The sequence below is a fragment of the Dermacentor variabilis genome, chromosome 3, assembly GCF_050947875.1.
Source record: "Dermacentor variabilis isolate Ectoservices chromosome 3, ASM5094787v1, whole genome shotgun sequence".
NCBI lineage: Eukaryota > Metazoa > Arthropoda > Arachnida > Ixodida > Ixodidae > Dermacentor > Dermacentor variabilis.
Window position 1 is genome coordinate 141,394,929 of NC_134570.1, and position 26,342 is coordinate 141,421,270.

At 45.4% G+C, this 26,342-nt stretch overlaps 1 protein-coding gene across 1 annotated transcript in view; it reads left to right on the plus strand.

Annotated features, from left to right (window-relative positions):
• Positions 1-1,365: 1,365 nt before the first annotated feature.
• The window catches only part of LOC142574226 (uncharacterized), a 44,709-nt gene continuing 19,732 nt past the window's right edge, over positions 1,366-26,342 (plus strand). The window contains exons 1-3 of the mRNA XM_075683371.1: positions 1,366-1,705; positions 6,452-6,632; positions 12,456-12,593. Of these exons, the coding sequence (XP_075539486.1) occupies positions 1,655-1,705; positions 6,452-6,632; positions 12,456-12,593 (370 nt within the window). The 5' untranslated portion in view covers positions 1,366-1,654. The remainder of the gene's footprint in view (positions 1,706-6,451; positions 6,633-12,455; positions 12,594-26,342) is intronic.

Genomic DNA, 26,342 nt, shown 5'->3' on the forward strand with positions numbered 1-26,342 from the left:
TTCAATGGTTGAGATTTGGATGTGCCACCTGTATTATGGTGTAGTGGTCCTGGACCAGAAAAGTGACTGATTGTGCGGCCCGATGGCCCAGGTCTGTAGAATGGGTCAGTGATGCAACCCTATGGTCAAGGTTTGGAAAAGTCGTCAGTCATATAGACAAGTAGGGTCTAGACCTGGTCCAGCTCTGGATAAGTTAGCAGTGGTGTGTGTCTGTAACCCAGTTCTGAACAAGTGAGCGATCTCGTTCACTGGTCAAGGTCTGGACAGCTCATCAGTGATGCGAACTGGTGCGTAGGTGTTGACCAGGGAGCAGGTTATTTAGGTATGTGGTTCCGGTCTGGACCGGTGACGTACGTTCTACCTGAACGATATACATCTTACAAAGGTTGATAGGCAGGTGAAGAACAAATAAAGTCGCAGTTTCGCCCGAAAGGCGAAGCGCTGATTGCGGTAGCAAATTAGTGGACAGCTGTACGAAGCAAGAATAGTAGTTTTATCGCCCGTGTAAACTTGTAAGCATAGGCATACTAAATAAATTAACAAGCATGCCTGTCACGCTCGCACAAGCAAACATGAACAAATCTCACTCGATGACCGCGGACTCTCGCTGTCAATACGCTGGAGCGAGGAAGAGTGGCAGCAGCAGCGAGCGAGTTGATCTTCGTGCTGCTAACCATCCTAACCAGCTTAGTTCGCATCAACGCGAACTAAGCTGTAGAAACACAGCGCGTGGCGAACTGTGTCCCCGTCGCAGATGGCTTTCAAGATAAGGCAGCCCGGGCCGCCCGGAGTAGAACGGGCACCTGGAGCCTCGCGCGTCGAAAGACAGCGCGCTTCCTCCCCGCTTCCCTCCCTTGCTTGCACGAGATAGAGCCGCGATTTCCCGCTCACCCTCGCCCGCTACCACTTGCACATACACCATATGGCGCGCGGCGACGATTTTGTCGCCCTTGGGCTTTATACGTAACCTCACGGCGACGAATGCTCCTGGAGTGTCCATATAATTGCTATCGTAATAAAACGTAAAATTGCCTGGTTGCATTTGCGCGCTTCTGATAGTGGGAAAAATTCATATCCGTGCTTCAGAGTAAAATTTGTCCCCGTGCTTCCGCGATGTCACGTGTTAAGAAAATTTGGGGTTTAACATCCCGAAACGGCACAGTGGGTTATGAAGGCCGACGTAGTGGAGAGCTCCGGGTTCTTATTACGCACCTGGGGTTCTTTAACGTGCTTACAAAGCACAGCAAATGAGGGTTTTTACATTCAGTTTGCATCGGCATGCGGTTGCCGCGGCAGGTAATTGAGCCCTCGACCTCGTGCTCATCGACGCAATGCCATAGCCACTGAGCCACCAGGGCAGGTCACGTCCCGTGCGAACAAAGAGGATGCACATTCACATTCACGCCGCGCCTATATCGTGCCACTTAAGCGGTGGCAACGTCCCCGATTGCCTTGACCGGTCGTTGCAGTGTCCCTGAACGACCACTGCGACAGCAAGGACCACAAGCAGAGCCTGAACGACACGTCGGCGACCCAATCGGCCGGAATCCTGACGGCGTCGCAGCTGCGAGACTTGCGAGGCACAGGCGAGAACGGGTGCAGCTTCGAGTTCTCCGCGCCGGGGAGCTCGGGTCTCATCGTGTCCGTGATCGAGATGAACCTGCGCATGGGCCTGCTCAACGAGTCTTGCATCGACTACATCTCCGTGAGTGCGCCCCCCTTCCTCGCGTGATCGAGGAACCAACGGTGCAGGGTGTTTGCAGAAGTGTTCCTGATTTCGTGGAATAGTCGTGAGTGTCGGTTTGGTTCTTTTAGACAGCCTGATGTCGGATTAGGTCCGTTGAGACTTTGGGCGGGCATCCGGCTATGCACACGCAAACAACTTAAAGAGTTGCAACCAGTGGCGTAGCCAGAAATTTCGTTCGGGGGGGGGGGGGGGGGGGCTCACATTGTAGTTCTGCCTCCTCCTCAAGAGGAAGCGTTAGTTCGGGTGCTTCTATCAAAATACATGTAGAAGGAGAATTCGTTTTTCTCGGCAACCACTGCACCAAATTTGACGAGGTTTGTTGCATTTAAAAGAACAGCTTAAATTCTAGTGAGGGTTTTTCCGAATTTTTCATTTAGATTGTCAATTCTTTATTAAAAATTGACAAAACTCGCAAATATTCAGAAAATGAAACCATCAAGTTTAAAACTCTGTAACTCAACAATAAAAAATGATATCACAATTCTGTGAAATGCACGTAATAATGCATCTACAGCGGAAAAAATTTATATGTTACACATGAATCTCGAAAAATGTAGTATTATGGAAATGCGGCTTTTGCAGAACCATTGTACTCAACGTAACCAAATCACGTAACATGCAAAGTGACATATCAAATTTGTCCGCTTTGACTGTTATAGCAGATACCGTTTACAGAACCTAGATATCTGTTCTTGATGCAGAACTATTAGTTTGTAAACATCGTGCTTCTACGTTTTCGAAATTTTGAATTGTTCAAAATACTTTAAACAATATTCAGGCCCTAAATCGAAATTCCGCTTCCAACAGACAGTATAATTCAACTTTCTATCTCAAATGCAACAAATTTCATTAAAAGCGAACCAGGAGTTCTCAGAAAAGCGTTTTTGCATTTTACATGTACCTGAATAGATCGTGCTGGAGTTGGGCCCGAGTTAAAGCTTCCTTTTAAACAATTTGTCGAGGGATCAAATACATTAATAATAACTGCCTTGCCATTGCCATGGATGCTGCAAACGAATTCTTGAACGCTACGCAGTGTCAAATCAAGTAAAATAATATTTTTTTTTATAAAAGAATGTACTCTTATGTGCCAAAAATTGTACCCAAGTAACTGATATCAATGCTTCCATGTTTTTGTTTATTGAATATGTAAATTCGAAACCAGCAGTTCGAAACCAGCAAAGCATTCCATGCCGCTGATATGAAAAATGTCAAGCCCATGAAATGAACAAGTTGAGGACAAATATGTTTATGAAACTTTGTCACTCAAGATCCTTGTTTACATTCTTGCACACATGCAACGGCCAGTGAAAAATATCAATGACGCTGTCATTTGCTCCGATGTATTACGCAAGAGCAGCTGTCACCGGTCCTGTATCGTGAGCAATTGCACCGAAATTACAGTCGCAACAAAGAGCGCGTATAAAAAGCAGAAGTTCTGCAAAATATACGAGGGCGATTCAAATGAAAGTGATCCAATGCGAATATATGACAAACGGAATATTTTATTTAAAAGTAGTCTCCATGAGCAATTAAGCATTTGTCCCATTGACTAACCAGTCGCGTGATTCCCGTCTGATAAAACTCCTTGGGTTGCTGCTACAAAAGTCTGAAACTGATTCTTTCACGTCATCGAATGACAAGAATCCTAGAGCTGTTTTTTTTTCAGTTGCCCCAAAATGTGGACGCCGCAAGGCGACAGGTCTGAGCTGTATGGCGGATATTGCAGCGTTTCCAACTTGAACTTCGCCAGTTTTATATTAACCACATCAGTGACGAGGGGACGGGCATTGTCGTGGAACAAGATGACTCCATTCCTCAATTTTCCACGTCGCTTGTTCTTGATTGCGACAGGTAGCCGTTCCCGCGTTTCAGAATATCGGAAATAATTTGTAGTCTCTCAAGATTTAGCAAATTCTATCAGTAATGGCCCCTGAAGATCAAAAAAGCCAACACCTTTCCGGCGGTAATGAAGGCCTTTGCTGTCTTGAGCGTGGTGAATTCGAGTGTTTCCACTGTAAGCTTTACCGTCGTGTTTCAGGCTCGTAGTAGTGGCACAATGGTTCGTCCCCGATCACAATTGCAGGCAAGAAGTCGTCACCGTCATTGTGATACCAGATCAGACGAGTCAAGGCAGCGCCGAACTCCTCCGTCTTCTGGCGGTGGTTCAAAATCTTGGGCATCCATTGCGCACACAAGAGCCGATAACCGCGATGTTCATGAATTATGACGTGAACGGAACCGTGACTGATGTTCACACGCTCAGCCGGTTCATCGATGCTTATCCTCCGTTCTTGTCTGATCAGCTCATCAACCTTTGTAATTTTGTTGGGGGTCATTGCATCGTGGCTTTGGCCCGGTCTTTGATCGTCTTTGCAACTTTCACATCCTTGTTTGAACCGTTTACTCCAACTCTTCACAGTGGCCAATGAAGTGCAATGTTCTAGGTACATGGCAGCCATACGATGACTAATTTCTTTTTAGGAAACGCCTTCAGCTGTCAAAATCCTCACGGCCCCACGCTGCTAAACTTCTGGAGCGTCCATTACGTAACGCAACCTTGTTCAACCCAGTGAATGAGAGCATTAAAAAACATTTATACTCACACCTGCGTGTCACTTTTGTAAATGAGAGATGCCTGTGTGCTACGCGCATGCTTCGCAGATAGTGAACTGAACCATTATTGCGCTGGGTGGGTAGACTCACTTTCATTTGACTCGCCCTCGTACATTAGAAATTCTATCATACAATGGAATATACAAATGCGATGATACAGGTTGATAACGGGCAAAAACGTGTCACTGGAAACCAAGTTCGCTGCACGTATACACAAAACCTCGCAACAAGTTATTTAAATATACGTATAAGTATCTAATAAATCTACGTATCTAAGAAAAAGTCACTGTATATAATCCATGAAATAAGGCAAATAAATATGTTGCACAATCACAGATTCACGGAATCCTAGATCCCGCCCCCATCCCATCCACTCCCCCGATGTATCGCCCGCAACGGAAGGCGGCGCGCTTCCTCTCCGCTTTTCTCCTTTGCGCACACAAGACTGAGCCACTATTGTCGGCCCACCCATCCCCCCCCCCTACGCTTTCACTCGCACATACAGCATGCGGTGCGCGGAACCGATGTTATCGCCCTTGGACTTTATGCGGAACGTGAGGGCGACGGCAGGAATGCGCCGGTATATAGTGTCTATATAATTGATAATATGATAAGAGTACCCGGCAAGTGAAGCTTCCCGTGGCCCATTGCTTTCATTTCCGCAAAAGAAGTAAAAAAGTCGAACTTTCACCATGCGACAATTCGCTGCGCCACAACAATATCTTTTTTTTTTCCTTTTGTGGGGCGTGGGCACCGAAATGGGAAAAAAAACCGCAAAGGAAAGTATCTTGGGAACAATCGAATGCCTACTTTGGGCCCCTAATGCGGCTACCGAAGGAATATCGAAGAAAACGTGAGAGGTTTGGTCCACCGAGAGCCATGTGCATACTGCTCGGTGTCCTACACCGGCTAGGCAAGACTTTCCGGAGATGTTGCTGTCAAGGGAACGCGGTGAAATCCGTCGAGTCCCCACAGTGATGGCGGCGAGCGACCATTGTTTCTTTTTCTCGTCTATTAGCCAGAAAGCGTCCAAAACCCTGCTAGGCGAAAATGCAGTCTGCCAGAGAAAACTGAATGCGCACCGAAGTGCGCCGCACGGTGGTAGGGGCAACACGAGAAAAACGCATGCGCTCTCGCTGGCTCTGGCAGCCCGCGTAGGGTAGCGAGAACAAACAAAATGAAGAGGCTCAATGTGTCCTCGTGAATAAAAGTCAAAGTAGAAAAAAATAAATAAGGACGTAGCTACCTTTGCTGGCGTTAGTGTCTAAACATGGATGCTTTGGAGTAGCTGAAAACAAACATTGATATTTTTCTGCGTGAGATGGCGGCACAAATGAACCGCCACAAGGCTTCATCTCACCGAACCTCGCTGCGTGCTTTTTCAGCTTGTCGGATAGTGTGTTGATTTGGTTGCCTAGTTGTATGTTCCGATGTACGAGCTTAGAAAAGCCAATACAACTTTGGCGTCAAATGTTTATAACAGCATTAAACCAACAAAGTTCCGCAATGGAAGGCCGAAAGCACAACTTTGGAAATGACAATGCACCTTTCACATTAAAAGTTCATGAGAACTTTATACCCATAAAGTTTCGGAACTGACATCCATGCGCTCCGTATATTCCGCAGCCTCTGCGAAATGCCGCGGCGAGCCCGTTCGCCATCAAAACGCCCTCGAAACTTTGTGCTCGGATGGGGCTGCTTGCGTTATGTGAATTCCGGTGCATGGATGTTGTCGCAAAATCAAGTCCGAGTTCGTAATGTTCGCGGTGAAATGTTTTTTCGAGCGTGAAGAAGACATTCTAGACAAAATTCAGAATGATTTCCGGCGCCCGGGGTTGCTTTGATCAGCGGTGCATGGACAGCACGAAAAAATTTCGGGAGGGGGGGGGGCTGAAGCCCCATAAGCCCCCCCCCCCCTGGCTGCGCCCCTGGTTGCAACCTCCTGAACGCTTTCAATCTGGCGAGGCTATCAAGTCCAGTAACATAATCTGCAACCTTGTCCTAACCTCCAGTACACATTGACGGGGTCAATTTGATTTCGTATACTGCCGTCGGCAGTGTTGAACCTATAGTTCCTTCGTTTCGCAGGTGATAACCAAGTTCAACTTTGGCTCGGACAAGGACGAGCGCTGCGGCCGGATCACGAGCGAGCAGAACTACCACTTCGCCACGACGCACTCGCTGCAGCTCAAGCTCTTCTCCAAGACGCCCCTGACGAACTTCTTCGACGACTACATCCTCGCTGTGGTTGCCACCAGCTACACGGAATGTGAGTGGGCGCATGTCTCTCAAAGGGGCACGCGCACTGCGCAGCCCCTGGAGTATGCAGCTGTGCAGAGTGCGATAGCATTTGACGCCGTCTACAGGTAGGCAGGCCGCGGAGTTTGAGCCAAATTGCTTTGAGCTTGCGTTGTCAGGTGCACTTGACGATTCTTTTCGTACTTTTCATTCTGCGGATGACTCCCAGGGTGGCATTTCATCAACGATTATATGAATGTTACCAAGTAAGCTGTAAAGCTCACTCACTGTACTGCTTGCACTAGCGCCGGCGATCGCATGTCCAGCAAAAGGAAGTCCTTATTTCAATTGAGTTCGAAAAATGCTTAGTGAAAGGAGTCGCTCGCTAGTAATCTACATTGAACCGTTCGGACGACGAGATTGCGCGACTCCAGCCGACAGAGAAGGGAAGTGCTGGCAGGTGCTCGGTGAAATCTACGTCACTTCGTGAACTCTCAAAAGGGTAGCTTCACACGGCTCCTATGCAGGGGCGAGTTTAGTCCATATGTGCTTGCGATTGTTGTTCGCAAGGTTCGCCTGTATTCATTTTTATAGCCAGCTCCCACAGCTTGGTATGCTAAGTACCGCCACCGAGCAGATGCACTGAGGTTTTCGTAACTATATTGTTGCTGATTTTGTGCCGGCTATCAGGATTACCATATACTGTTATCATTACACCATTACGCACACTGTGGTACCACTCGTCAAGGTATTCTACCCTTTGAGCCTTTTACTTCAGGCATGGGAGGCTGCCATATCCTCGTAGATAATTCGGAGTGCTGTGGGGGCGCCAGTTCCTGTACGAGTATTCGTTGTGAAGAGACGTATGAGGCGTTGAGGACGTCTAAATTGCTTCGGTATGTAGACGAATGTAGTGTACTTGTCTTCGTTGTAAGCACAATGTAAACGGAAGATAGAAATTCGGCCGGGACCTACCGATGCCTTCGTTATGCAGGTAATTTCGTAGTGGTGGCTTTTTTTTGCAGAGGAGTTCGACTGTACGCAGATTAATTGCAGAGTGCTGCATATTTTAATGAAAGTGAGCCAAGGTGGTAGGATAGTGCCTTGTGTTTTTTATGCTAAGTCTTCACAATTTCAGAGCAGCTAAATAATGATTTAGTGAACAGCAATTCAATTTCGCACTTCTGTCACTAAAAAAATAACCTGCTCAAGGATGATGAAAAAGTTAGTTAATTCTTGAAAACGTTACAAGGAAGAAAAAAAAATGATCGTTTTTGTCACATGCTAACGGAACGATCAGCGCGTCGAACATGATGTCAACGTGGTACTACCTTCACGAAAGTGGCCATGTGTTGCTCTTTGCCCTATAGGGAGCACGCTAAAGTGAAGTGCAGCAACTTTGAATATGCATAGGCCTAATTTACCCGCAGATTCATTTCTGACGTTCTTGTTTGTTTTTTGCCCTTTGTCATCACTGAACAGAACTAGCAAAAAAAAAAAGCCATCTACAGAAATGTTTACACTTAGCTTGTCTGTAACGATTGAACACTCGAAATTTAATGTCCAGACTCTGCATGCTTTCATTCTTTTGATGGGAAAGGTTGACTACTGCGTAGCACATATAACCAAACTTCTTGAATTTAGAAAAGAAACCACAGCACCCTTACATCAGTGTGACGTCACACATTCTAACGTATTTTCTCGCATTTGGGCGGCTTTAGCAAAGTTTATAAACTTGCTAGATTGAGTCTTTGCTGCCTCTACAGTTAAGTGTGGTCCTTATGTATCGGTACAACCAGACCCACACCGACACTGTGAAAATTCATGACATCAGCAATGCGAGGTGCGGGAACTGAGACGCAGCGTTGAAACGATTGAGCTGCCACGAATGATGAGTTGCTCAGCTTACGTATTTTATTATCAAATAACATAACAAATAACAATAACACTGAAGAACTTTCTTGTTTCATCCCCGGAAAGTTCTGGCAGCACTTGTCACTAAGAAAATTGCATCCAGACTTTGTATCAATGACATCTTTGGAACTTGCGACGCAGAATTCGCAGATAGGCTCAACCACTGCTTCTGCTCATTGTCCACACACGATGACGGTATAAGCCCACACTTCTCAAGTTACGAGCACATTCTGCCAATGGGTGACGTCAGTACGGTATTTCTCAAGAAGGTGTATTGGCGTTTTTGCTTAACCTACATTCCAAGAAGCCGCTTGACGCTGAAGGAATCCCGAATTCCTTTCTTTTCCGGTATGCTGAGTGGTGCTCATACTACTTCAGTAATATTCGAGAAATACCTGTCATGCGCATAAGTGCCAACCTAACGTAAGTACGCAAAAGCCATCGCGATACCAAAATCTGAAAACCGGCCCCTAGTAACATCATATAGGCCCATATATTTACTCGGCACATGCGCGAACGCGCTTGAACACATCATTTTCAAACACGGTATCATAATTTTCTTTTTTCCTAAACAATAACCGCATAAGTGACCCCAGAGAGTCTGGTTTCCGGCGAGGTTTCTCGACTGTAACTCAACCGGTAGAAACGATTCATGACACAGCCACGGCTCTAGACAGGCAAAGTCAAGTTGACATAATATTCCTCGATTTAAAAAAAAAAAAGAGTTTGACCATTTGTCCCACTCCAAATTATCGCTGAAGCTAAAATCCATTAAAAAAGAACAACTTAACCGAAAGAACCTTAATTAACAGGATTCACGCTTATCTTGTCTTTGCGGAAACAGTGTGTTCAGATTAACGATCGATGCCGCTTCGATCTCCTATAATACATACTTAGGAATCCCACAGCCGCTTTTCGTTTCCATCTTAGTAAATGATATCGCCACCCTTGTTAGCATCAAAATCAAGCTTTTTGCGGATTATTGCATTGCGTACCATGAAATCCGCAATTCAATTGACCAAGCAGTTTTAAATGCCTCGCTATTCAGAATAGAAACTTGGTGCTTGAGATGACAGATGTCCATTAATCTCGAAAAGTCGGTAGCGACGACTATACCACGCAAAAAGAATCCTTTAATCTTCACTTATAGCATTAACAACCACTGTTTCTCAGTGGAATCCAGTTACAAGTACTCGTGAACAATAATTACGTCGGATCCTAGGCGGAGGAGTATGTAACATACATTTATAAGAAAGCAATGCTGGAACTTTGCTTTCTAAGGCGGACATTAGGAAAAGCTTGACCTGACATAAAAGTTATGGCATACAAGACATTTATTTGACCTTTACCAGCGCACGCAGTTATTGTCTGGGATGCACACACACAAAATGACATCGTTAAACTTAACAAGGTAACAAAGAAGACCCGCTAGGTTCATCTTTAACTCGTACAGCTGGCGCACGTCCCCCTCATGCCTTCTAGAAGCCGTAGAACTCGAAAATCTAGGATTAATGCTTTACCAGGATAGATTGAGGTTTCTTTTTCTATTTACTTTATTATAACCACCAATAAGGCATAGATAAATGTGCATGCATTTCATCGACTAACCAACGCTCCACACGCTCGCACAACACCAAAAAGGTTGGACGTTTCATGCGGGACAAAAGTATTGAAAAATTCGTTCTTCCCGCATACAGTTTCTGAACCGAGCGCGTTGTTCATCAACAATGTTAAATGCGAAATGTTTTCAGCATCACTCTACGCACTAGCGCATGAACCGTAACTCTGCTGCCTTGCCTCTACTCATCAAAACGGAAATAATTTTCTGTGTTCTCTCTTGTGCAGTTTTACAGCAGAACCATAGTGAGTGTCTGGTATATTGTTAATTGTTTGTGCTAGCTCCAAATGCCCATTCCTACCTAAGGCCTCGCATTGAGACTGACAGTACGTGTAAATAAATAAATAAATAAATAAATAAATAAATAAATAAATAAATAAATAAATAAATAAATAAATAGTTGATTTGACTTGACTGCGTCTAAGCAGGCCAAAGAATCACGTATTACACGGTAAAAAAGGGACAAGACAGCGCACTTTCTTCCCTGTGTAATACGTGATTTTTTGGACTGTTTAGCCGCAATGAACTTCGAGGCAGTTATAGTCACCCACCAGTCTCCCGCATTTATGCATTTTTCTGGCTTACTAAACCAGAAGCGGTAGAGCGGTAGGAGTGACCTTTCTGATATTGCAGAAATGTAATCTTTTGATAGCCGAAATGGAGGCTTAACCAAGGAGACAACTCACATTTTTGCGTTCAAATGCATGCAAAACCTAGAAATGCTCCAGTTAGACAACCGCTGAACCGATTTGAATGAAATTTGTTGCGTTTAAAAGAACACTAAAGGCAAATACTAAATCAAGCTAAAGTGATAGATTAGTGTTCGAGAATCTCTAAGGCGTCAATATTAGCCGCGAACAGAGCCTTTATAATCGAGAAATTGAGGTAAATGCAGAACATGGTTAGAGACTCCCCCGGCACATTCAAGCACTTGACCAATGACGAAAGCACTCCTCAGTTAAATTCTGTCCCTAGTACTCAACTACTCGTTGCACAAGACATCCTTATATTGTATTATAAGGTGAAATAAAATGCTACTTGCCCAGTTCTATTTTATATTTAGAAAAAAACAAAAGAACTCACTGAAATTACCGTTGACAACGACGCGGGCGGTCGAAAGGTTTCGTTTTCGCTCGACTCCGCGCCGCCCACGCTTTCACATTTCAGTAGTTTCGTTATCGCGTAGTGCTGCGCTGGTTTTGCTGGCTCGCGAAACTTGCACAAACTGCATGTAGCAGAGAATTCAGCTTCCATGTGAGGTCGCGGGATGCCCGAACGGTCTACGCCACTTGACCAAAAAGCAGCTGCCGCGGCGAATCCACCGCTTTGTCTTGGCTTGGTGCCGCCATCTGTCGGGCACCGCTTTACTCACCAACAGTAGCCAAGGGTAGCGATGGCATGTGCAACGTCACCACTCCCCCGGTTGGGTGGCGGGAGATCTGAATTTAGAAAAACTTATTCGGGCCCTTCAGATGCAATTTTCTGGTGAACTAAGTATTTTCTTGGCACGAAACAAGCGTGGCGAGGTTTCTGGAATGGTATTTAGACAGTCAGCGTCGTATTAGTATTTGTCTTTAGTGTCCCATTAAGCTGGGAAACTGAATCCTACCTGCTGTAGGAAACAAGAATCTGATTTATGACTTCGAACGTTTGATAATATGTCCGAAAATAAGTAACGTCAAAAATTATTGGGGCACAATTTTCGCAAATCTGTAACTCCGTACCAGAAACAGACATCGCAGTCGTGAAACAGAATCTGCTACATAATGTAATGCGGGAAAACGTGACATGTAAGGTTACAGTTTACGTCAAATCATTACAATGATTACGAGTGCTTTGCGCAAGTCTTGCTGAAAAAGTATGTACTTATTTAAAGTGGTGTAGAGGATATACATTTTACCTGCTTTAGATGTGTCATTACGCGCAGTTTACAGAATTGTGGCATTCTTATTGCTTAGATACTGAAGTGTAAACTGATCACCTGTCGTATTTATTCTCGCAGTTTTCTGAGATATTTGTAAGAAAATATGGATGAGAAAGAAAAGAAAAGCTGCTACCTACAGTCGGTAGACAATTACATTTACCTTTAAATAAAAAAAAAATTCTAGGAATTGGTCAACCGGTTGCCGAGTGAAACGCCTTAACTTCTTATTGCGCTTCAGTGTCGTTTTAATTTCCTTGTGGCCTTGAAATGTTGGAGGGAAAGCTTAACATTAGTCCGCCTTTGACTGCACTGCTTTCTGCCGCGCACAGACGTCACATTTCACTAACGAGAACTCGCAATGGCGACTGACCGACGCGCACATTCCCGTCGCCGCGCAGCCCAGGACGGCGCCTGCGGACCGGACGAGTTCCAGTGCACGGCCGGTGACCGTTGCATCTACAAGGGCTACAGGTGCGACAACGTCAACAACTGCGGCGACAACAGCGACGAAGCCAAGCTGGGCAACTCCATGTGCCGTGGGTGTCGCGTCGTAATACATATGTGCGAAAGTGTGGCCGGAATATCGTATAGCGATTCTATTCCAATGCTATTCCTTTACGCGCATCGTCAGTCATCGTCAGAGTGGCGCTCCGCTCACGTTACCGCCGGGATCGGCCGGCCGTGGACGGTGGTCGATAAGAAAGGCATAGAATCGAGCCAAAGGAATCTTTACGTTCTACATGCCTATGTGAGCCGAATTATGCAACGATGTATTTCGCACAATATTATTGTTTTAGTACCATCATCTGTGGCACCACATGTAAGGTATACCGCCGATAACGGCGGCGTGAAGGCGCCTGATTCCGTCACGATAAGGTGCGCTAGATTACGTGTAACCATATTACCCGTTTATGAGGCAAGGAGTACGTAGCCGGTGCCATATCTGTGCGTCAACGTGGCCTCGTTCTCACATGCCAATAAGGAAAAGAGAGGGTACAAGACGTGTGTAAATTGAAAGGAATCGTCACAAAATATGGCTCCAAGGTTGACCAAATGCATTCGCTAGGCCTCTCATAGCTAGCCTAAATAAGTGACGTGGCTTGTGTATATCTTTTTTCAAAGCAGGCAAAAATCGATCTTTAAACACAGGCTCTGTTCATTTGGGTAACATTTATTACTAAAGTAATGATTACTGCGCTGTGTATTTGCTCATAATGATAACCACACGCACACCATCCAAGGTAAATGTAAACTGGTAGCGAAGCTTCCATAGAAGCCCACATGTCAAGAAAATGGTTCGTTGCAACCTTCGCCATCTACGTATCGAGGATACAACAGCAAGCAAAAAATAAAAATCAGAAGTGACGTCACAACCGGAAAAGGCAGTGACGTCCAACATCTTATGATGCTTGGTGCGAATGTTTGAATTTCTTTAGCTTCAAGCATTTCGGCCACTACGCCAGCAAATATTTTTCTTTTGAGGCTGGGGCAAGCTTGCGTCGCCTTAACTGAAGCGCCAGGGTGTCGTTAAACTCTAGGAGGGGCGTATGTCTTAATGTGAGCACAATTAGGTTGATATCGACGGCAATTGCTACAGTAAGTTCCTTAGGGAGATGAGCGAATAGGATGGAAATAAATGTCAGTGCCACATAGGTCTCCAAAGCAACTTCACTTTTATTCGTCTAGAATAATTCAACCAATATAGTTGACCAAACAAAAGATGCTTCAATGGATGAAAAGTACTATTGCCATCATACAGTCGTAATGCATATAGCAACATATGCGAAACCATTTCATAGTATCATTCACAATTCCGTGCGACAACATGTATTCATATCAAACAGTTATCAGACAAGACAAAAAATTGGCAGTGGCTTAGCTCGGCTATGCCAGGATATACGTAGCGAAAGCTAATGCATAGCATGGTTAGCCTTGGTTAATTTTGATTGCAAGTCCAGGTTAGTCTGGTTGTCTAGCTATGTTGCGGCGTCTAGCCAGTCGTTCGGCGCGCTGTTCGTCTGTTTCCTGGGCGATTCGTTTCCTCTTCATCTCGTTCCGATGTCGATTCCAGGCCTCCTCCTGCTTATCAGAATTGTCGCCGTCCATACTGCCGCCTCACCGGCGGTTGCGGCGCACGCGAGCTCTCCTTTTCAATCCTCCGACATGTTTTCAGGCATGCGACGCAGCTGCCGAAGCGAGCGGATGCGAGTGCAACGACGAGGAACACGGTGTGATGTCATACCAAACGGCGGCGTCGGAGAGTCGCGGCTCTGCGCAGCGGCGTAACAGCTGGGGCTCGGTGCTACTAGTGGCGCATGCGCAGTAGTGACTAGGAAGCGAGAGAGAGAGAAATATCCGCGGCGAGGCGCGCGTTGTGACGTCATGTGCCACCTCGGAGCACCGCCACGGCGAAATCACAAGTTCGCGGCCAGTAAAGCTTTCGCTTTAAAATGCCCCGCATTATCTCTAAGAAGACATTCGACTTACCAATTTTGCTACCCTTCGGACACTCAGAGCCTGTATTACGGAGAGTGAACGAACATAGCGCAACGTTCCTTCGCGGAGCGTTCCGCATTTATCGCAGGATGAGAGAAGGGAAGGGAAGCGTAGCAGGGGGTGGCAGAAAGTTAGGTGGGCGGATGAGACTAAGAAGTTTGCAGGTACGACATGGCCACAATTAGTACATGACCGGGGTTGTTGGAGAAGTATGGGAGAGGCCTTTGCCCTGCAGTGGGCGTAACCAGGCTGATGATGATGATGAGACCACACCATAGATGAGACACAGCGCGTCGGATGCCGCAGCGTGAACTTGCACGATAACAAAAAACCTGCACTCACACCTTTCGCCAACGAATGCAGTGCGCTAGGTCAGGCAGAATTTGAAGTGAAGCGCAAGGCACACTTTTAAAAAACACGTAAGCAAGTAAAAAAAAAAAAACAACTCGGATGAAACGGCAACTGAGCAACACCATTCCTCACGGCATAATACCTCGTTTGCACAGTCTTGTCAAATTTTGCACCAGAATCACTGGTTGGTATGGGCCACCAAGAACGAACTACTACATTGTGAAATAGAAAAAAAATTAACATTTGTAGTTTTAGTACAGCAAGAATATTTGTGAGAGAACATTTACTCGGATGACAGTATTCTGATTTAAAATTTCCGAAAAATTTTTTTTCACATATGTTTTCTAGTTTCAGTGTTTACGGGTGTCAGTGTCACACGGGGAATATTTAGTTGCGATCGAGCCCAATCGGGATCGAAAATGCATCATGTGACACACGCATAAGTGTAAGGTCCGTAATCATCCACAAAACTTGTAACAACGTTCCTGAAATCGTTGCAGCACTAAGCTATTCCTCAATGACTAGACTCAGGTTGACCTCACGATTCTTGAATTCGGCTTAAAAGGACGTCTTCTTGGGCGAGTTCGTCACAATTCATTTTGGGTACTAGGCGCGAACACACACAGAAACAAGGAAGGAGGCGCGACAGAGCGCCACTTACAACTGCTTTATTCGGAGGCACAGCCACACACTTATATAGCCGTCTTAGACGCAAGGAACACAATCACATCAAGATTGATATGGAAGCGAACTGGTTAAATACTTCTTTTCAGCCATATATAAATATATTGGCAGTCGGTATTGTTAGATACGGCACCTTTTCCTGAGCCTCCTTCGAGTTCGCCAGACCACATAGAATCGCGCCACAGCTAATTAAGGAGCATTCCTAGAGCGTTCCTTCATTCATCTCTTTCGAGCTTCTTGCCACGGGCCGCAGCGTCCGAGTTGCTGCCGGCCCGTAATGACTCCATGACTGTTAATTTCTTGGTCGTCTCACTGAAAATAATGTAAATAAACCTCCAGTTTTTCATCACGACGTCCTCCTCAACTCTTCCAACTGGTTGCCAGCGGTGGGATCGCCTCCAAATGCAACAACTGGTGGCAGCGCTAGGGATCAACTTTCGTCGAGAGAAATCCTGAGGAACCCGGAACAGCGAAAAAGAGCCTTCGTCCAAAGGAGTCCAGAGGAACTTGGAACAGCGAAGAAGAGAGAGCTTTCGTCCAAAGTAGTCCTGAGGAACTGGGAGTAGCGAAGAAGAGCGAGCCTTCGACCCAGGGAGTCCTGAGGAACCGGAAACAGCGGACCAATGAACCAGATGGCAGGGTGCTACAACCGTAAGTGAGCGCGTGTTTTTTTTTTCCTTTTGATTCGCCAGACTTCAAATGTTGTGTGTTTATTTTGATAGTTCTAGGAATCGGGAATTTGTTGCATTGTGTGTTTGCACAAATTAATTAAGGAAAACAGTTCTAACCACCAGTCGGGGCAGCTGCCATGGATCTTAGAAGGTTGACGAGGTTAGACTTGTTATTGGTGTACGACGATTTGGGAGTTGAGGCGGACGAACAGATGAAAACGCCAGCTATCATAAAGGCGATTCAAGATAGTGGCATTGTTGATGAAAGCATTAAAGGGCCCCTGAAACGGTTCGGACAAATTTTGTAGACGCGTAGGGTACAGCTTAAGTAGAACATTCGCACCACAATTTAAGTGAAGCATTACGTATTAATGGAGCTACAAGCGATTAGAAGTTACCCTCCTCCCCAGCCACGCTTTTCCTCCTCAACTCGTTCGCCGAGCGAGCGGGGCTAAGCTCCGCCTTCACTGGTCCTGCGTCACGATGCGACGTCACATCGTCCACTTCCGGTTGTTTTGGAGCCCGCCCCCGCCCGCGCGAACCTTCTCCGCTAGCCGCTTGGCTGTCGACCTCAAGCGAGAGCTATCGAAGCAGCGTGCGTTGCGAGCATTCTGTCGCAGCGCCGAACGTGTGTGGTAATCCGTTAACCACAGGCAAGCTGGTCATTTCGGCAAATGACTGGAGGCATAAACTCAAGCTGATGAAGGAACTTTGGCGTAGACGTACGTGAGCGGCCTGATCGGTCTGCACGGTCCAGACACTTGTTGACGCAGCGCTTAACCAGCCAAACAAAGCGCTAATATTGCTCTAACCAAGTGTAAAACATTTTAAACATTTATAAAAACAACATGTTGATGATTACACTCCTGCGAAAAATACGCACCAGCAGCAAAGAAGAATACGCTTCGTTGCTGCTACTGTGTATGGTTGAGCTCTCTGCCACCAGGTGGCTGCACCGTGCAGACCATACACATTCGCCCTTCTGCTCATCTCGGCTCATCCCGTTACGGCACAGTCAAGCGGCCAGACCCTGTCCCCTTGCGCTTAAGTTTGCCCTAATACGGGACTCGCGAAACGCTATTGCGTTAGTAATCTTCCGGTGTAAAATGACGGCCACAAACGCGCAAATCCTGGCCCCGATCGTAAAGCGGCAGTCCGATGCGCAGCAGCCAGTTCGCTCGTACGCTGCCTTGCAGAGGGACACGATGTCGCAGCTTGACATATTGTCAGTCGCTACGTTTGCAGTCCACAAGGCAACAAAGCCGAATCATAGTGCTCGCGAAAAGACTGAGACCAACTCTGACCGCGGAGCTCTCGTCAAAATGGAGTACGTTGTAACACAAGCAGACGACACTTGCTGTGCGCCGGAAGTGCTTAAGTGTACTGAAAAATTGTTCTTGTGCATTCTCTTTATGCTACTTTCTTCTTATAAAAACAAATTAACTAACATTCGAACTATTACGAAGATCATTTGTTTACCATAAAGTTGGAAAAATTATCGATCACGCGCCCTGGTCAGCCAATCGGATAGCTCGCCCCACTGACGTCATATGGGTGATTTCGGTCATATGGGTAGGGGCGGCTTAAAATTCCGCCGAGCACTGCGCTGCGATCGGCAGCGATGTGCATTTTCAAAACCTTATAATAAATTACACGCTTTACGCAGAGCACTTAGATGTGTCAATTAATGATCAGAAGGACCTACTCTAACGACTCAGTACGTTTGTAGAAAATCGTCAAAAGCGTTTCAGGGTCCCTTTAAGATTGCTTGGGAGGTGATACAAGAACCACGGGAGCGGGAGCGTCGTGAACGTAAGCGTGAGAGTCACGAACGTAAGCAAAAGCACGAGAAAGATAGCAGCATTGATAAAACAGATACAATATTGTGACCAGTTAAAGGCACAGAGACAACGGCTGTCTAAGATTTCTGTAGGTAGTACAGAGCAAAAGAATGAGGAAGTATCGAGCGGATTTTCGCCAAAAGCCAACGAGAAGAGTAGTGCCTGTGAGATTGGCTGCACATTCATAGGTGAACGGAAAGGACTAGCCGCTAACGATGCCTTAGGGGCAACAGAGGCCGCTAAAGGCCAGGGTGAGAGCGATGAGGTACTGTGCCAACAGGGGACTGTAGAGACAGCTAATCCAGCTGCGAACAAATTGGCACAGTTACCGCGCGTGTGCGTCGCATCTCATGGTATAGAGGTCGTTAGCGAGGTACAGGGTACTGTTGACCTGACAGACACGGGCACCCATGTCGAGTCAGATCTGCGTGCCGAAGTGATGTGCGAGCTGGACGATGCAATTGAGGGTAGTTCTCAGGATTGCGAGCTGCGTAGCTCAAGGGAAGACAACTGCATTGTTCAGGGATCGGTGCGGCTCTCCACCAGTCTAGTTAGCCAATAGAGGGGTGATTTAGTTAAGAATCACTCAGACTGTGCGGGTAAGAGACCGATCCGGGCCGAAGAAATGTGTACCGGCCAGCACGAGGCACGAGAAGGCGACGTGAAAGCAAGTTCAAAGAGAGAGCGCCGCAGAAAGAAGCGCCGTAAAGATCGGAATGCGGTGGCTAATGTAGCGCAGCCAAAGACGGCGAAAGACGCAAAAATCCAGGGTGCAAGTTAAAGAAAGGTGCGGTCGTCGTTGACGATGTTGACGCATCAAAGACGTTCGAGCCACAGGTCAAAAAGAGACCAAGAAGCATGTTCTGCACGGACGCGGGCAAAGGGCACGGGCCAGTTACGTTCCTCGTCGTTCCGTCGTTCTTTTCGGGGTGCAGCATCTAGTGCGAAGGAGCGCAGGGTGGCCAAACGAGAGGAGGTGGTACAGAGTCGTGACACGGTCAGTCGAGATCCTAATGAAAGCATGGCGCCAGGACGCAAATTGGCAGGAGACTATAACGTCTTGAAGGAGCTGATTGTGTGTCAGCCCTTTTGTTGTTCCTCGGTAGCCAGAGTATAGCTTTCGAACCGCGACCATCTCGGGTACGGCTCAAAAGTACGAGTCAGTCGTAAACATTTGGAACGGAAGGCCAAGAGAGCTTCCGTAGAAATAAAGCATGTTGTTTTGTTTTATTTTTGAGCATTTTGAAGATTTTCGCGAATTGAGACTAATTTCTTTCAATAAGTAAAAGTGTGAGCTTTGTTTTTGTTTTGTTTGAGAAGCTCGGAGGTTTCAAAGATGCGTTTTATGTAAACCTGTAGTCTCGCGAGTTAATTAATGAGTAGATAAGCTTTTTTGTGTGTGTGTGAGTAACCTGAGTTTCAAGGTTATCGGTGAGAGGCCTATCGTAACGCGCGTGGTTATTAGTTAACCTTCTTTTTTTATAAGTGTTCTTTATTTTCTAAGGTTAAGCGCGTAGGTTTTTCAGTAAGTGCGTGAATTGCACTAAGCGTTCGTAGTTCCATTAGCGTGTGTCCTGTTCGGACGGAAGGAAGCAGAAGGTTTATGACTGGGTTGCTGGTGTGTGTTGAGGGCAGCCGTATTCTGTCTTCTTTAGTAAGCATGCGTGGAACGAGTTATTAGCAGAAGCATTTTTAAGGGTTCTGCGGTGTGCGTGAGTTAGGCAAGTTTAGTTCACTTAAGTTACGTGTCCTGTATGGACTATAGAAAGCCACGTGAGTGAGCATAATCAAACGTTTGCCTACGACGCAAGTACGCGTTCTGAATAGTGACCACAAGGCTAGCGCACTTGTGATTACGTACTTGTGAAGATGGCCAGACTGTTCAGTGGCAACAGTACGTGAGATTAGTACGTCACTGCGCTAGGGTGAGAACAGGCTGTTCGCGAAATTAGGCCACTTAAGTATGTTCGGCTGTTCTCATTTTTTTGTTTGCAACGACAACGACCTTTTGTTTTGCAACAACAATGTCACTCTGACCTTGTCGGCATTCGGGGAGAAATGGATAGCGGTTTGGAAAGGTGGTCGGAACTGCTTTGTAAAAATTGGGGAAATAAAAGATCAGGATTCATTTTGACTTAGTAATAGCCTGGCGAGTCAGGGGTCGAGTGTTGCGAGGTGCAGCGCTGTGTTGTTTTGCTTGTTTGACGTACGTTCTCCGGGGCCCAGGATCCCGAAGTTCGTCAAACGAGGCTCGACACCAGTACCCTGCAGGTTCTTTCAGCGTTCCTCATGGCCAGCGAATTGATTTCACCGGCCATTCCGAACTTCCGGGGCGAGGACGAGCTGTTAGATACGGCACCTTTTCCTGAGCCTCCTTCGAGTTCGCCAGACCACATCGAATCGCGCCACAGCTAATTAAGGAGCATTCCTAGAGCATTCGTTCATTCATCTCTTTCGAGCTTCTTGCCACGGGCCGCAGCGTCCGAGTTGCTGCCGTATGACTCTATGACTGTTAATTTCTTGGTCGTCTCACTGTCAATAATGCAAATAAACTTCCAGTTTTTCATCACGACGTCCTCCTCAACTCTTACAGTATATATATATATATATATATATATTATTGTCGGTAAACTGGCAGATGGCAGTCGCTGAAAGCCTATTACAAAAATGAAGAGGGCGGCTGTGAGAGCTGGGGAGAAGATCTCCCTCGAGAAGAGGTGGTGTGACCTGTGGTGGTGCCCTATGTACACAAGATGGCCCACAATTTAAAGAAGGTTGCCAGCAGACGTGCGGTGCCGCTTGTGTTTTCAGCACCCAAAATGCTCGGAAGCCTTTGTTCTCGTCTCTAAAGAATACGTGAAGATAAAAATGAATGCGGCACGAAGCATGGGCGACCGTTTATGAAGTGCGCCGAAGGTGTCGTGTACGAAATCTCCCTCTCATGCGCCCGCTCCAACATAGGGCCAACGGGGCGCTGCGTTAACGACCGAATTAGGGAACATGAAAGAAATGTAGAGCAAGATAAAAAAGGGCCAAACATACCCAAGCACATTAAGTCCTGCCCGTCACGCTCTTGTGAGCCATGTTTTGCAGGGGCGCGGATTCCAGCAAACAGTAAAGATACAAAAGCTCGGGAAGTAATTGAGGCTTTCTTTATCGGAAAGAAAGGAAGAATGTGCGTCAGCGACCCGTCAATATCTTTATATATGGCTGAAAAGAAATATTTAACCAGTTCGCTTCCGTATCAATCTTGATCTGATTGTGTTCCTTGCGTCTCAGACGGCTATATAAGCTTGTGGTGTGCCTCCGATTAAAGCAGTTGTAAGCGGCGCTCTGTCCCGTCTCCTGCCTTGTTTCTGTGTGTGTTCGCGTCTAGTACCCAAGTTGAATTTAGCAAAGCTTTTAAGTGCTTTGTACATATTAGTACAGTTACAAGGTGACATTATGTACGGCTCCCTTCATTTATTATTGTATTCATTGCGTCGTGAGAGAAAGCTTTAGCTCAGTGCTCCTATCTAAATACATGGGAACGGAGAAATAATTTTCTCGACAGCCACTTTAGAGAGTTTAATTAGGTTAGCTGCATCTAAAAGAAACAGTCAAAATACAGTTACTTTTAGTGTCCTTTAGCGGTGTCGTGGTCACCTCATGTTTTGAAAAGTGTTCGCGCTTGTGTATCGTATCTGATGTACCTGCTTGTTCTGCGAGGTGATGTCGAGCTTAACCCGGGACCCATGACCAAGGCTCAAGAGGAAAAGCTAGACCTTGTGGCTGGCTCTATCTTGCGTGTTGAAGCTAGCAATTCAGTACTTCAGGAATCTGTTAAAAAGGTGCTTCAAATGCACGTGGAGTTAAAGGATGATTTAGAAAAACTGACAAAGCGTGTCCTTGATCTAGAGCATAAGTTTGCAGCGGCGCCATGTGCTCAGTCCATCGCGAGCAATGACAACGGTCTCGTAGGTGTACAAGAAAAAATTGATGAGCTGGAAAATCGCTCTAGGTGGTCTAACATTCTCTTTTATGGCTTAACAGATTCCACGAAGTCTGAAACTTAGGAAGAGTCAGAACGACTCGTAAGTAATCGAGTACGTCTTGTTTTCAACAAACTGCATTTGAACAATGACGTTTACGAGTGGAACACCAGTGAAGGCCAGGCTGTTCTCGTTTCCCGGCGCAGGGATGAATGATGTTCCCCCTTTGTTTCCTTAAGCTCAGGTTCATCTACTAGTTCACCCGCAAAATTGCATTGTAGCACTGATGATAAATTCCCCTTTTTATACACCAACGCTAGGAGTGTTGTCGCTAATGGTATTGCACTCTCATCGCTCATCGATTCATTCCGGGCTTCTTTAGTGTTACTTACCGAGACCTCGCTTAACGACACCATACACGATAACAGCATCTTTACGAGTGAATCCACTTTCAAGTTTTTTCGATGCGATAGGCAACAGCGTAGAGGGGGCGGTGTGCCCATCGCGATAAAGGAAGAATTAATTGCCGCACCCATCATGATCGATTTTTTTCTTGAATGTACTTGGATTTCCTTGAGGGGTGTTGCATTTGGTGTGATCAATGGCGTTTTTAACCGTCCATCCGATATGTCTGGCTCGTTTTTCGATGAGTATCATCCACTACTGAGCGAGGTGTGCGTGCTTTTTCCGATGTCGGTAATTATCACATTTGGCGATTTCAGTTTTCCACATATCGATTGGTCGACGCTGTCCGTATCGGCCACGAATGCGGCTGCACATACCTTTCTCAGCACTTCTCTTGACTTTTCATTAACCCAACTTATTAGTCAACCAACTCGATCCACTGAAACTTCTGCCAATATACTAAGCTTAGTTTTAAATAACAATCCTGATATATTCTCCGACATAACTCATGAAGCAGACATCGCTGACCATGATGTTATAACTGGATGCATTAACTTTTGCGTGAGCAAAAGAATAATTGCCAAAAAAGAAAATAAGATGTTACGGTAAAGCCAATTTAGACGCAATTAACAATGAATTAACAACATTATCAGATCAATTTCTGCATGATTTTCATTCACGTTCCATTGAACAGAGCTGGGTTCTCTTTAAAGCCATCCTCAGTTCACTCATTGACACCTTCATCCCTATGTTATCCATTTCCTGCAAAAGCAGTTCTCCTTGGTTTACTAACAAGTTTCGGCGGCTTAATAACAGAAAGAAGAGACTGTACAGGCAGGCAAAGCTGACTGGTCTAGCGAGTGCCCATGATAAACACAAAGCGTGTGAAAAGGCTTATAAGACACTGCTAAAATCTACTCGCCATGACTTTTTTTCATGATTTACCATCCATGCTAAAAAATGATACTCGTCGCTTTTGGCATGTTGTGAACCCTGGAATTCACGCTGTCATCAGTCTTACTGATTCTTATGGTGTTCCTATCCCCTATTCGGATTGCGCTCAGCTTCTTATAATGAGACGTTTGTAACAATTTTCACCCATAAAAACATTAACTCATTGCCAACTTTAAAGACACTAGTGGGAATCACAATGCATGGGGTAGTCATCAGTGAGTCTGGTGTTTTATCTCTACTAACCAATCTTAAAACGCCATCTTGTGACGACCATCTAGGTTTCAATAATAAAATTTTAAAGAATACATCGCATAGTTTTTGTTCTATGTTAACCACTGTATTTTCCCAGTCGCTATCAACTGGTGGTATTCCTAATGACTGGCGCATTGCTAAAATAATACCCATTTTCAAATCAGGTGATCGTGCTTCTCCGCTTAATTATCGTCCCATCTACTTAACCAGCACTATTTGTAATTTACTCGAACATGTCATACACAGTCAAGTCCTCCAATTCCTTGAAGACCATAACATTATTTTTAAGCATCATCACGGTTTTCGCAAGGGCTACTCATGCGACACCCAACTTGCGGGATTTATTAACGACATACACGCACTGATAGACGCTGGGTTCCAAGTTGACGCAATATTTTTCGATCTTTCTAAGGCATCTGATCGTGTTTCACACCATAGGTTGCTACTTAAACTTTCACAGCTTAAGATTCACCCTACTAGAATTGCATGGATCACCGATTTTCTCTCATCTAGAATTCTGTTTACATCAGTTAACAATTCCAACTCATGTTATGCTGACGTTACGTTTGGAGTTCCACAAGGCAGCGTACTTGGAATTTTACTCTTTTTTACCTATATTAATGATTTACCCAGTTGCGTGTCATCCAAAATCACACTACTTGCAGATGATTGGGTACTTTATCGTTGTGTTACAAGTAACACTGATAGCCACTTACTACAAACTGACCTGGATGCAATACGTCCATGGTGTTCAAATTGGTTGTTGCCATTAAATATTTCCAAAACTAAACTCATGACTTTTACCAATAGACCCCGAATGCCAACCAACTACTCCCTTGATAACAACGCTGTGGAACTCGCAACAACTTACAAGTACCTTGGCATCAATCTTCAGTCAAACTTATCATGGAATAATCATATTAATCTTAACCTTGCCTCTTCAAACCGTACTCTCAGACTTAATAAACATAACTTGGCTAATGCCTCTAAATCTTACTAAAACTAAATTCATGTCTTTTACTGATCAGGCGCCCCGAACATCAACATCTTACATCTTAAACGACAGCCTTGTTGAACAAGTTTCCATCATCATCATCATCATCATCATCATCATCATCATCATCATCATCATCATCATCGTCAGCCTGGTTACGCCCACTGCAGGGCAAAGGCCTCTCCCATACTTCTCCAACAACCCCGGTCATGTACTAATTGTGTCCATGCCGTCCCTGCAAACTTCTTAATCTCATCCGCCCACCTAACTTTCTGCCGCCCCCTGCTACGCCGATCAAGTTTCCAGCTACAAATATATTGGCGTACACCTAACGCCTAACTTGACGTGGAATAATCACATTAACCATATCCTCGCTTCTGCAAACCGTTCGCTTGGTTTCCTTAAACATAACCTCAAACATGCTCCCATACACTTACGCAAATTGGCATACACAACACTAATACGCCCTAAAATGAAGTACGCGTCAGCCACATGGGATCCCCATCAGGCATACCTAATAACTGACTTAGAAGCCCTGCAGAACCGTGCTGTACGCTTCATCTTTTCAGATTATTCACGAGAAACCAGTGTAACAGCATTAAAAAATCGAGCCGAGCTTGAAGCCTTGTCACTTCGCCGTAATATATCTCGTTTAACACTATTCCATAAGCTCTAATATCACGTATCTCTTCATAACGAGTTCATGTGTGAACCCTCAGCCATTTATCCGGGTCGCGATCGTTCTTGCAAAGTCAAATGCATAATGTGTCGTTCCCTCGCATTTGGTCAGCCATTTATATCTCGCACCGCGAAAGAGTGGAATAATCTGCCATCGCACATTGTCACCGAAACAAATGCCTCAAAATTTACAGACGCTTTACGCAGTACCTACGCTTACCTAATATATCACGTTTCACTCTCTGATTTGTAAACAGATTTCTTTTTTAATACGCCGATAACCAAAGCCTCCACGACAGTGTCATAGTTTGTACAAATCATTTAGAGTTGCTATACTGATAACTATCATTATTTTTTATTTTATTTTTTGTGTTTGTACGTTGATGCACTGTAATTAATTTTGTCCCAGTTTTGCATTTCCATTGTATTTACATTTACGCACTGTTCACCTCACCGATGTAACCTTTACCCTATGTAATATCTTCCCTAGAGGGCCTTTAGGGTTATCGTGAAATAAATGAATATAAACTTAAAAGAAGCCACAATGCATGTTAAAAAACTAGCCTACACAACATTAATCCGTCCTAAACTAGAATACGCGTTTGCCATCTGGGATCCCGAACAAACATCCAAGCCTTGCAGAACCGTGCTGCACGATTTATTTTTTCAGATTATTCACGTTACACCAGCGTCATCTCGTTAAAGAATAAAGCTGAGTTGGACAACTTAGCACTTCGCCATAAAGTTTCTCGCCTATCACTTTTCCATAAGCTTTATCACCCTCCATCACTTCATGATGATTTCTTTCAGTCACCACCAGTTATCTTTCCATGCCGTGACCATCCATGCAAAGTCAAACGCATTTACTGCCAGTCATTCCATTATGCATATTCGTTCTTACCACGCACTATAACTGAATGGAACGCCTTAGCATCAGACATTGCCACGGAACCACACTTGACTAAGTTTCAAGATTTAATTCGCTAAC